The sequence below is a fragment of the Porites lutea genome, chromosome 2 (assembly GCF_958299795.1).
Source record: "Porites lutea chromosome 2, jaPorLute2.1, whole genome shotgun sequence".
Classification (NCBI taxonomy): domain Eukaryota; kingdom Metazoa; phylum Cnidaria; class Anthozoa; order Scleractinia; family Poritidae; genus Porites; species Porites lutea.
The window spans coordinates 7282920-7295766 of NC_133202.1; the positions used below are offsets into that span (position 1 = coordinate 7282920).

The 12847-nt window shown below is 41.9% G+C and overlaps 1 protein-coding gene across 1 annotated transcript; it reads right to left on the minus strand.

Annotated features, from left to right (window-relative positions):
* Positions 1 to 389: 389 nt before the first annotated feature.
* On the minus strand, positions 390 to 10212 carry LOC140927574 (uncharacterized). Its single transcript, XM_073377250.1, has 2 exons — positions 3714 to 10212; positions 390 to 3004 (listed from the first exon to the last, which is right to left on the minus strand). The coding sequence occupies exons 1-2, from the start codon at positions 10146 to 10148 to the stop codon at positions 1409 to 1411; spliced, it is 8031 nt and encodes a 2676-aa protein (XP_073233351.1). The 5' UTR covers positions 10149 to 10212; the 3' UTR covers positions 390 to 1408.
* Positions 10213 to 12847: the final 2635 nt, after the last annotated feature.

Here is a 12847-nt window from a genome sequence, read left to right on the forward strand (position 1 = left end):
ACTCTTCAGTCGGTGGTTGAGTCTGTGACCATATTAATTGAAGCAATTTAGAAGTGCTTTCGTATTGTACAGTTTATAAATTTCTACAAGGTGGCTCGATCTGACTTCCTAGCCTCGTGGAGAATTCTTTGTTGTGACCCTTTGTTGTGGCACTCGGTGTATTATGCTACACATATGGAGGTTATAAATTTTGAGCTCTTGGAATAAACTCGTGCAATGTGACATCCTAATCAAACAATTGTTTTTTAGTACTTTATCAAAACGATTTTTTTTTGGGGGGGGGGCACGCTTGCACGTAAAAGATTGTTTTGCTGGCTCTGCATACTAGTCCTCGCTGTGGCCAAACGTACAAGTGGAGTACAGCTAACTCTCTCAGACATGTCTATACAAAGGACACCTTAAGTTACCCTGCTGAGGTATTCCGGATTTCAAGTGACAGGGATGATCAGATGGCTGGCAAAAATCAAAACCCAAAAAAATCCCTAAGGCTCCTAACAAAACCTCCAAAAAAAAATCCTGGACCAAAAAGTAAACCCAAAAAATCCGATGCCGAATAAATGAGCCATAAAGATATCCAGAAAGCATTAAATATTAAAAAATCCTCAAAAAAAAAGGTTGGCTGTACTAAAGTCGCAGAACTACGCGACCGAGATACGTGGGCACTATCACGAATCTTCTGATTGTTTTGAATACCCAAACAAAATTACCTACTTAAAAAAAGACACCCAAAAAAATACTTGCAAAATGTTCCTACCTCAAACTACTCAAGCCCAAAAAGATCCGTTGATTATCCCCGTCACCATCCGCAGTAACCCCCCCCCCCCCCCCCTCCCCAGGGTAAAGTTGGTTTCCTCACTCTCTAAAACGCGAAAGCCTCAAAATGGACTCTTAGCAGTGACTAACGTATGGTAGCCTACGAGCAAGCTCTCCCGGGGCTACGGGAGAACTTGCTCGCAGGCTAAGGGAATGGTTCTGAAGTAGAGAGTTGGCGGTATATCCGATCGCATTTGAACAGATTTTTACTGTCAAACTGCATGTATTAAACCGCTTAGTGTAATCTATGTTAAACTAAAATTAATATGGCTTTTATCCTAAATACTAAACAACCGTTACAAACAATGGGAGAAGAAGCCTTCTGATCTACACCCTTTACGTTTCACCAAGCCTGATATCAATAGACTCAGCTAACAATGGAGATCATTAGCTTTTCGGATTCGTTGTATTCTGGTAAAGGAAAGCTTAATGACCTCTACAAAATTGGCTGCGGTGGAGACATCCGTTTTCCAAAAATATGGAATCAAATCTTGAAGATCGCTTAGCGAAAGGAAAGATTACTTTGCTCCTGTTAAGAAAAAAAGGGAAAGATTTTGATGAAGTTTCGTGCCATTGTTGATTAGGATTTTGATTTTCAGGACTGTTCTTCATCACTCGAACTTTTGTCATCTGAATCGCTGGATTCAGAACTGTTGCGCAGGTTTTCACCATCTTCTATAATATCTTCCCTTCCCTCCATTTCTGCTTTTCGTCTTCTTCTTTCTCTCCTTCTTTCTCTCCTCCTCCTCCTTCTTTCTTTCCTATCTTCTTCACCTTTATCTTGTTCCGCATCACCGTCATCGGTTTCTTTTTTAGTGGTCGCATAATACCCCTCTGATCGTAGAGCTTCGTTTTCACGTTGCAGCTTATTCATTCTTCGCCTCATCGATATCAATTGATTATTGAAGCCTTCTTTATCACGCCGTTGGCTCTGTCTTCGTTCAGACAGACTTGAGATCTGCCTGCTAATCTCATGCAAATCGCCTTCCTTTTTGCTTTGCCAAGCAGACAAATAAAGCCTCAGACTTTCTTTGTCAAACTCGGCATCTTCAAGCTGTTGCTCAAGGCGGGTGATCTTGTTGCGCTGGTTGGTGACTTCTGCCATGATCAGAGCTTTGGATTCTTGAATTGATCTGTTCTCTCGACTAAGTTCGTCTACTCTCTGTTGCAGTAACTTAAGTTCTTGTTCTGTATCTTCCTTGGCTTTCTGACTGATATCATACCTCTCTTCCAGTTCAGAAAGTCTTCTCTGGTAACTAACAACTTCGTCGCGCAGAGTTGCGCTTCTGACGGTCTCAGTGTTGTAGTTGATGGTTAGCCTTTCAATGGTCTCGTTGGCATCTTGAGTTTGATGTTTAAGCTCGCCGATCACCTTGTAACAATTCAGCAGCTCCGCCTGCAATTCATTTTCTCGTTCATGGCTGCGTTTATAGGCTTCTTGCAATTTGATGTATGCTCCGGTTTCTTCATTTTCCTGGCGAGTGCTTGTGTGGATCTCATACTCGGCTTCGATCTTCGAGCATTTCCTCTCCAATGATTCGTACTCCAATTTAAGGGATTCCTTTTCGTTTTTCTCCGCATCCAGGTCAGACAACAAGTCATTGATCTTTCGTTTGGCTGCTTCGAGTTCAAAATTAAGCTTGCTCTTGTCAGAGTTAAGGGTCTGGTTTTGATAATCTAAATTAATGACCGTGCTTTGCATGTTATCCAGTTTTTCCTCAAGTCGCTTCTTGTCAGTGTTTAAGTTGTCGTAATTGGTCTGTAACATGTTGTACTTGCTCTGCCAGGAGGCAATATCTATGTCGATGCCCTCGCGCTCGTTTATTCCAGCCTCTATTTCATTTCCCATGTCCACACCTGCTTCCAAACTGCCATCCTCAACGGTCACCTCTTTGATCATTTCCTCGGACTCACGTCGGTGCTCTTCGAAAGCTTTCTTCACTTTTTCTAATTCCGCCTGAAGCCTATTTCTCTCCTCCAGCGATCCCTGAAGACGATTTTCAAGGTCATCCACCTTCGGCTGTAGTTCGGTTAAGTCATTTTGAATGTTGTATTTCTCTGTGGCCATGTTATTGTATTCATTTCTGTAGTTGGCCAGCTCCCCCTTGACTTTCTCTAACTGAGCCGTTAACTCGGCGATTTCTCTCTCTAGGCCATCAATGACGTATTTCAGCTCTGACCAATCGCGTACCTAGGAAATAATATGATATTCCTTTGCTTATCTCAAAATAGCTTCACCCCCTGGGCTCCGACCCGAGTGGCTTTATGCGTAATACGTTAGTCGCTGACCGTCAAATACAGAGTTTGGTTAAGAGCTGTTGATTAAGGATTGCATTAGCAAGTTCGGGCTTATTGTTCCCGATAATCCTAATTGCCCACACAATGCAAAGCCATGTCATGCACGAAGGGCATGGCTTATTAAAGTTACAGTTATAACAGGTATCGTATCCTGCGTAGCAGGCGTTTGGAGGTAATATGTGAGGACGAACAGAGCGCGCACTATCCCTTCGTTTGTCTTTCGCGCGCCCCGTTCTCTCTTGCCCGCATTACTTCAAGGTGCCTGTTACGCAGGCTACCGGTATTGCGGCTGACAGCCGTTCTATTAATATAATTTCCCGTACACCAATGTTCATTTTGTGACAGGTCCAATATATCAAAATCAAAAAATGCATACTTATATGTTAAGAGGCGGTCGTTTTCTTTTTTTGTAATCCTCCTCCTTGTAAAGAAACCACATAAGCTGGAAAATTTAACTAAGGCGGCTGACGTCTTCCATTTTAAGCGGATAAAGGCGACGCAATCAGAGGATGCGTGAGCGCTGTGCGCTGGGGCAAAGGGGTCAATTCTCTGCTTAAACACGCCGTTAATGGAGAAGGTCAAATAATGCAACTGTGACTTACCTGAGAGTCGTACTGCTGTCGTAATTCTCGCAATTTCTTCTGCAGCTTTACATTTTCTTGATTCAAGTCATCATTTTTTAGCTTCACTTGATTTAGGGTTCCTCTGACCTGAGCATGTTGTTTGGCTTCCCTTTGTAGCTCATCTTCCAGTGACTGGATCTTGTTTCGCAGGGACTGAATCACGATGTTCAATTCATTCTTAGTGTTGTTGCAGACTTTTATGGCTGCCTCAAAGTCTGCTGTCTTTTTGTAAGCCTCCAACATTTCCTTTCGCTGCTGTTCGATCTTCTCCTGGTCCTCCTCTGCTTTAGTTTCAAGCTGGGACGCTCTCTGCCTTGCCTTGATCAAATCATCGCTTATTTCCTTTACTTTTTCCACATAGGTCTCGTTCGTGGCCTCTGTACGGAAGATTTTGCTTTTAGCGACATCCAAGTCTTGCTGTAACTGGGTGATTTTGTGCTTCCACCCGATAACTTCATCAGAATTAACCATGTCCTTGGATTGGAGATCATTGAGCTCTTTCTCCAGAGTTTCAATCCTCTTTGTCTTCCACATGGATTCACCCTCTAAGAAATTCTTGGCCCTACCCAAATCAGAAAGTTCAATCTCTAACTTCCCTAACCTGCTTTGCAATATCGCGAAATCTTTATCCCTTTCACCTTTTTCTCTCAAAATCTTCTTGTAAGAGAATTCCAGATCATTGTACTTACTTGAGGAAACAAGATCATCGGGGAAGAATGTTACGTCTGGAGCCGTCATAACTTCAGGTCTCGTCTCCACAACAATTTCCTGTTTTTCCAGTCGAATGGTCTCAAGCTGCGATTTCTGGTCGGAGATGGTCTTCTTAAAGACACTAATTTCGTCCCTAATACGCTTGTTGGCCGCTTCCAAGGCCTTAGAACGAAAATCTAAGCTTCGCATAGAATGTATCTTCATGTTGAGCTCGTTCTGTATTCTCTCAATGTCGTTCAAAGCATTCAAGTACTTCTTTTTGAAATCAGATGCATTTGCACTGTGGGAGGCCACTTCTTTGCGCAAATTCCCTAGCTCCTCTCGAAGTAGGGTGGAATTCTGCTCAAGGTCTAAAATCTTTGCCTCCCTTTCTTGAATTTGTGAATTTAAGTTGATGACCGTTTCCTCTAGCTTTTCGTTGGATTCCTCACTTTCGTACAACTTGTTCTTCAGCGAGCTGATCTCCTCCTTGAACCGAAGTTCGTTGTTCTCGTGCAAGTTAATTCTATTCTGACTCTCTTCTAATTCTCGCTTTAGTGTATAGATGTCCCCATTAAGGTCGCGTACTTCCATTTTGGTGGAATCAAGCTCACGTCGCGTCCTGTGCAAACGATCTTGTACTTCAACTAACTCTCCATTAATTTTAGCTTGTCCTTGCAAAGCTCGATTTCGTTCATTATCTAAAGCATGATTCTTTTCTTGCGCTTTGAGCAGCTCTTGATGGAGGTTCTCGACGTGTGTCTTTGACAAATTTAGTTTGAGCTCACTTTCGTTCAGTTTTCTCTTCACCTGGAAAAGCTGGTTCTCGACGTCTGAACGACGCTTCTGTGCTTCAACCAAGGCAGCTTTGGTTTCCTCTGACTCCCTCCGCAGCATCTGGTTATCGCGTTCCAAGGAGTCTTTCTGGGCGCGTAAAGAGGCAACAACTCCTGAGGCATCAGCCTGTTCTTCCGCTTTCTGAAGACGAATAGTAAGCTCTTGAGCGTGTTTTTCCAGTTCCAAAATAACCTCGTCTTTTCCCTTCAACTTTTTATCCAGGTGATTTACTTGAGTTTGCAGCTGCTCTTTTGAATTGACCGCGTATCGTAACTGCCTCTCGAGCTGTGAAATTCTGGCTCTGAGATCTTCCAGATCTTTTTTGAGAAGGTCAACTTCAGTTTCATCTTCTGTAGATTCCAGTCGGCTTTCCGTTTCCACAACGATCGAAGCTTCTATTTGTTGTGAGGACTCCAAGTGGGCAATGCGCTCTTTGGCTTGAAACAGTTGGTCCTGTTGCTCTTGGCATTTCTCTTCATTTATATTTATGTGGATGTTGAGTTCAGCAATCTTCTGTTTTAATGATTTATTCTCCTCGTCCAGACGCTTAACCCTGTCAAGGCTACTTTCGCTCTTACTTTCAATCAGAATGATTTTCTCGTTTGTTGACTGGTAGGATTTTTCCAGTTCCTGCATCTTTTGAAAGGTAGATTCATGATCGCTCTCCAAGACTCGCAAGTTCTTCCTCAGTTCATCGTTCTCTTTATCTTGGTCGTCTATTTTGTTTCTTAACTCAGTAATAATTTCCTCTCGGTTCTCAATCTCCCTTTTCAAAAAGGTGACATTTCCTTCCAGTTCGGTTAGCTGCTTGTCAACGTCCATCTTTTCTTCGCGAAGGCTATTTATTTCCATTTTCAGTTCTTCTATCTTTTCGTACAGAGAATTTTTCTCGTTCATCAGATCATTGACCTGATCATCCAGGTTGTTGATTTTCTCCTCGTTGATTTTGCTCTCCTCAACCGCTCTGTCTCTTTCGCCCAGCATTTTGACCGCATCTGTCTCAAGTTCGTTGATCTTGTTATGCAGTTCTAGGATTTCATTCTGTTTACGTACATCTTCCGCTTTAAGGTTTTCATTTTCCTCTTCCCTGTCTTCTAATCGACGCTTAGCAGCATCGAGTTGGTCTTCGAAGAATTCGTTGCTGGCTTTTAAGGTTTTGATCTCGTTGTCTTTTTCTGTCACTTCCTTCTGAGCCTCTTCGAGTTGTATTTTGATTTCCACAATGGTTTGTTCTAGTTCCATATTCTGCTTCCTTACCTTCTCCAGTATCTGTAAAACATCTTCCACTTCTTTTTTTAACGATTCTTTCTCTTTGACTTCATTGTCCCAAGCTACTTCAAGGTCCGCTAACTTGTTGTTAACAGATTCCAGGGAGTTTCTGAAAGCTTGTTTCTCCTTTTCACTGCGATCGCAAGCTGACTGCAACTCTCGTATCTTACTATTCAATCCATTGCTTTTCACTCGAAGATCAACGTTCTCTTGTTGGAATTTGCGATAGTCTGCCTCCAGCTTCTCCAATCGAGATTTTAGCGTTTGCACTTCCTGTTTATAGCTGCTTTCGCGGTCCTGACTGGCCTTGTAGAGGGTCTCTATTTCAATGTATTTGCTATCATGGCTTGCACTCCCCCAGTCTCCCTCCTCTCGTTCCTTATTCAAATTTTGAATGTTTAGTTCCAGCTTTGTCATAGTTACATTGGTTTGCTTGAGGCTGTTTTCCAATGATTTGACTTTTTTCTGGGCAGATTCATGAGCATTTTGGGAGGTCAACAATTCTTTCTTCAAGCTCTGGGCCTCCTCTTCAGCAGCGACCTTCGTGATTTTGAGTCGTTCTATGACCGAGTTCTTACTCTGAATATCTTTGACCCGCGCTTCAAGATCTTTCTCCAGGTGCCGTAAGTCAGTCTGCAATGACAGGTTTTCATCCTTGACCTTCTTTAATCGCTCGTTCAGGTTTTTGAGCTGCTCTTTCAAGTTTTCTCGTTCCTTTTTAAATCTGTTAACCTCGGATTCAACTATAGCCAACTTGTGCGTTTTGTTACTTAGATCAGTCTCTAAAGAGTTTCTCTGAGATTTCAGATCTTTTATCTCGTTCTCGAGTAGACCGAAACTTTTTTCTCTTTCTGCGAGCTTTCGCTCTAATTTCGCCTTTTCCGACTTCACACCCTCCAGAGTTATATTTCCAGCGATGACGTCCCTCTTAACATCAGCCAGTTCGTTTTGTATTTTCTTGATTTTGTCATTCAGCTCTTCAATCACCTTTTCCTTTTTTGTATTCACTGTTTTCAATACTTCGTTCATTTTCTCCTGCTGGTTTACCTTTGCCCGGAGATCTAGATTTGCAGCCTTTGCACTCACATTCTTGCTGTTGGAATCTTGCAAGTTATCCCTGAGCTGCACGTTTTGCTTACGTGCGACCGCCAGTTGGCTTTCCAGTTTCTCTATCTTTTCTTTCGCAATGTACAATTCATCTTCTGCTTTTTCTTTGTCTTTTTCGGCAGCTTCTAAATCGTTCTCCTTCTGCATGAGGTCACTTTTGGCATCTAAAATGTCGCGGTCGAGATTAGCTTTCTCCTTCTCAAGCTGTTGAAGAAGTTCGTCCAAGCTTTCTTTCTCTTCGTTTGCCATGTCCACTTTCGCCTTTAGCTCATCAATTTCTTTCGATAGGTCTTTGTCTTCGAGTGTTCTGATCTTCATTTTAAGGTTTCTGATCTCCTTCTCGAGTTGGGAATTCTTTTCTTTCTCCTCACTCAGTTGATTGTCCTTTTCGTCAGCCAAATTTATTGAAGTATGGTAACTGCTTTCAACCACATTGACTTTTTCAACAATGACAGAGTTCTCACTTTTCAGCTCATCGATTCGTCTTACATTATTGTCGAGTTCTACAGATAATCGATTAATCTCCTCGGTCTTGGAGTTTAGCTCAGTTTTTAGCTTCCTTCCCTCCTCTTCTTCAGCTGCTAACTTTGCTTTAGTTTTGGAAAGCTCTGTCTTTATATCATCGGTTTCATTCTCGAGATCGCTTAACTCAGATCTAAGCGCTGCCATTGTAGCATCTTTGCTGTCTACGTCTCTGCGGTAATTATCAATCAGACGTTGTAGTTCAGCAATTTGTCCTTTGAGCTGTTCCTTCTCGGCGTTAAACCTGCTAACAACATCACTATGTTCCTTAGCATCTTCCTCAAGTATTTCTTTCTCTTTCAACGCCTCACGAAGTTCACCCTCCACACGAGCGAGACTTTGTTTCAAGCTCAGGACTTCTCCTTCCATGTCTCTCTTTTCTTTTTGGGCGTTTTCCAAGGCGTTTTCCAGCTCATATTTCTCACTTCGAGCGTCTATCAGATCACGTTCAGCGGTCTCTTTCTCGTCCTGCACTTGCCTAAGATCCTCCTCCAGGTCCGCCACTTTTTTGTTTCCATCAGCAACTTCGTCCTTTAGCTCATTCTTTTCATCCTCAAGCATGTTGATCTGAATATTGTGTTGCTCCAACTCCTGTTCTTTCTCATAGATATCTCCTTCAAGACGACGAATAGAATCTCTCAGGTCATTGATATCATTTTGCTTTTTTACGCTGTCATTTTTTATCCTTTCAAGATTTCGGTTTGCTTCCGTGATCCTTGACTGCAGCGAGAAAATTTCTTTCCTCATCTGAGAGTTCTTTTCCTTTTCAGCGTTTAATTCTCCCCTCAGCTGCGCTTTACCATCGTTGGCGACACCAAGCTGAGCTTCCAGATTAGAGCTCTTTGCTTTCTGTGCATTTAATTCCAGCTCAAATTCGTCACGTGCACTTTGCGTCATTTCCATGGTCAACTGCAGTTCTGCCAACTTTTTCTCCAGGGGCTCGACACGTAGCTTCAGGTCGTCTCTCTCTTTGGTGGTGATGGCATGACGGGATTCCCACTCGCTGGACTTGTTTTGATGACCTTCAATTTTAGACCGCAACCCATCAACTTCACTCATGTTGGAATCATGGGTTGACCGGAGCTGAGCGTACTGATTGTTGATACTCTCGAACTCATTCTCTATGTCATATATACGTGTGCGACAACTGGTCAGTTCGTTTTCCAGGTCTCTTATTCGCTTAGTCATCTTCGAACTCTGGTTTTCATGTGTGGACACCTTACTTTTGGCTGTTAGAAGCTCACGTTGGAGATCACCATTAGTTTCTCGAAGGCTGTCGATCAGAGCTATCTGTTCAGCGATTTTCCGTTCGGACGAACGAAGTTCGTTTTCTAGATCTACAATGCGTTTCGTCTCCCTTTCGACACGCATTCCACTTTGCCATAGCTCATGCTTAACCTGATCGAGCTGTCCTTCCAAAGAGCCGTTCTTCTCCTCCAAACTGAGAATCTGCCTGTTTTTTCCTTCTGTTTCATGGCGCAGTTTGTTGGCCTCACGCTTGTTGTACACTATCTCAGTTTGAGCGTTCGAAAACGCTTCTTTGTTCCTCTTGAGATCGTCATTCAACTTCTCCAGACTTTGCTTAAGTTGCTCGATCTTCTTTTGGGAATTTTCAAGTGAGACTTCAGTTTTCCTTACTCTAAGGTCACACTCTCTCTTCGTGGCATTCAAATCTCGTATAGCGCGGTCGTAATCGGTCTGCATTTGGGATAGCCTCGTCTGCAAGTTGTGAATCTCAGCTTGTAATCCTTCCTTTTCGTCTACGACGGTTTTTATCGCCACTTCGTACTCTGATTCATGGGTGCTGAAAAGCTCACCTTCGTTTTCAAACGATTCCTGCACTATAGCAGTCGACTGGCTGATAACCATTTCGGACTTAAATGTGTCCAGTTCATTCTGCAGTGACACCTTGTCGGCCTTCAGAGATTGTATGGTGCTATTTTTTGAGGACAACTCACGTTGAAGGGATGACAATTCAGACTCGCGCATAAAAAGCTGTTTTTTTATGATCTCAAGATCTTCGTTGAGTCGATTCTTGTCGATCTTTGTCTCCTCAAGCTGTTCCTCGACACGTTGCTTCTGGCCCTTCAAGGTTTCAATTTCCACTCTTAGCTGCTGAACCTTTGTAGACAGATTGACAAATACAATTGGCGAATATCTATCACGACATTAAAATGCCAGACTGATCTAGTTGCTTCCCTTGCTCATACTACCGAAACAGGTACACTGCGAATTCAAAGATACGGGTGACAGTTGGCTTCGGTGCCAGGCGTTAACTACTTGAGTTATGTGGCTTTGTTTGTCAAATCGAAAAGTTGATCTCACGTACTCACCTTTTTTCTCGTTGGTGGTTTTGGTGTTTGGCCATTAGCGCTATAAAGCGCTAGAAGGCTTACAACCAAAAGAACTTTCATCAATTGATCATGACTTTCGTTTTTGGATGGCAGACAACCCCATTGTTCGACTTGGTCTACGAAATGCTCAGGAATGTGACCACATGAGTTCACCTTTTTGGTTTGACAAACAAAGCCACGTGACCCAAGTCGTTATTAACGTTTGGTGACAAAATCATCTGTCACACATATCTCTGAATTCGCGGTCCACCGTTTTCGGTAGTACGTACTTTAATTTATATTTAATAAATTGTTTACATGTGTGTGTGTTTTAACTAGTTGTATTTTATTTGCTCACTGTGTTGTCTCTTTTATTTTTCCAATTCTACTATGTTTGCCCTTTTTTCTTTATTCCTTAATTGTTCCCATTTGTAATCTTGTGGTGGATTAATAAATAAATACATTTACTATTGGAAAATTGGGGTGAGTTTTCTAGGCCTGTTTGCATTCTCAACTAATTAAGGAACACAAAAAATCTTTTCATCGACCTTAATCTCTTCCATGACAATGCTGACCATTTTCAAATCGCCCAGTTATCAAGCTGGAGACTTTCTCAGTTCAAGAGAACTTGGGTTTATCTGCTTTTTGAAGACAAAAAAAAGAACAAAAGAAACTGTTTTTCCTGAAGGGTTTATATATCTTCAAATGAAACTGCGGCCTTTATTAGGCTTGCTCTTTGTTCGGTAAATATAACCCCTATGTGGAGAGGTGTGTCCTGATATTAAAACAAACATCTACCATTTGATGATGTTAAGGCTGAAAACGGAAGAAAAACAGGGTAAGAACATGACCCTACCTCGATCGCATGTTCGCTCTTGATGCGTTCTAACTCCTCCTTGTGCCTTCGATACATCTGCTCAAATTCATCAAGGAATTCTTTGGCGTCAGAAATATGCTGCATTGTCATGTCGCCAGAGGAAGACGAAAGCAATCGGTCGCTGGTCCTTTTATACAAAATACTGCTCTTAAGGTCAGAATTTGTGTCCAACCACGTCTTTTCCATTTCGGACAAGTTTGAGCTTGATGCTGGTTAAAATCCCTAAAAAAAAGGATGAAGGCAAAATCCTCGTATTAAAGCTCAATATGATGCCGTTACTTGCTCCTCTCCGAAGTGTACATGACTCATACCTTTTCCCCCTTTCCACAAATCAAGGGGCATTTCTGGCTCTGAAGTGAGAATTGTTTTGTAGGTATCCAATATAGGTTCCGGAAACAACAGATCTGATATTTGGTCAATGTAAACTTGATGACTGAAGTTTATTTTTTCAATCATGTCAAGAGAGTAGCTACGAAAAAGGATACCCGGCAAATTATCTTTTACAAATTAAGATATATTTTATGTTTGGAACATCTATAAATAGTTTATAACTAAGTTCACAAATCAATGAAATACAAGCGTTTTCGTTTTTTAGTGTCAAGAACTAAATGCCCGGGGCAGGCAGTAAAAGAATCTTTTTGGCAGGGGTGTGCAGCCGAGCAATCTAATTTCAGCGATAACTAAAGCTAACTAAGCACTGTTAGTTCTCTAGACCACTTCCCCAGGAGTATGTTAAATGTGGATCACTCTTGTTCCACATGCTTTCACATACTCATTTAAAATCCTCGTGATAGATATTACTTACTTTTTATTTGACGTGCGCCCCAGAAAAACGTTGGTCGAGGTTCGGCAACGGATTGGACCGGAAGAAGTCGCAATGAGTCTAACCCTCCGTGCGATGGACAAAATCTCTAAGGCGATGACTGAGTCTTGAAAATATTATAAGCTGTAGACGCAGGGATTGTCTTCTGAAGAAAAAGGAAAAATAGTAGTGGCTGCTGTGTGGATTTGGTCGTTATTGGCAAAGGTTTCTACTGTGTATCATTCATATGAGGCAAGAACGTGACTGCTGGAACAAACTATTCGAAAAGAACAGCACAATTCGCTAAATACAAGCGACTCAGTAAAGTTTGTGAAACCGACATTTTTTAGCTAGAAAAATATTGTTACACAATTGGCAAAACTTCATGCTGAACACTCAATACACGACAAACTTTTGGCAAAGTTTAACCTATATTAGTCGACAATGACAGTCAAGTTATGCGATTCGGTCTTCGGAAAAAGAATCATCCGTACAACCTCATATTGGCAAGTCTCAATTAAAAGCTGACAATCTGTCTTACAAGTAAAAAGAAATTTTTATGAAATTTACAGCGACGGATCAGTGACGGATATACAATATAATGTATAATTTGACTAAAACAATTTAAAACAGTTTTTCTTTGGTGCCTGTGTGTCGTTTGTACTCTTAATCCGTT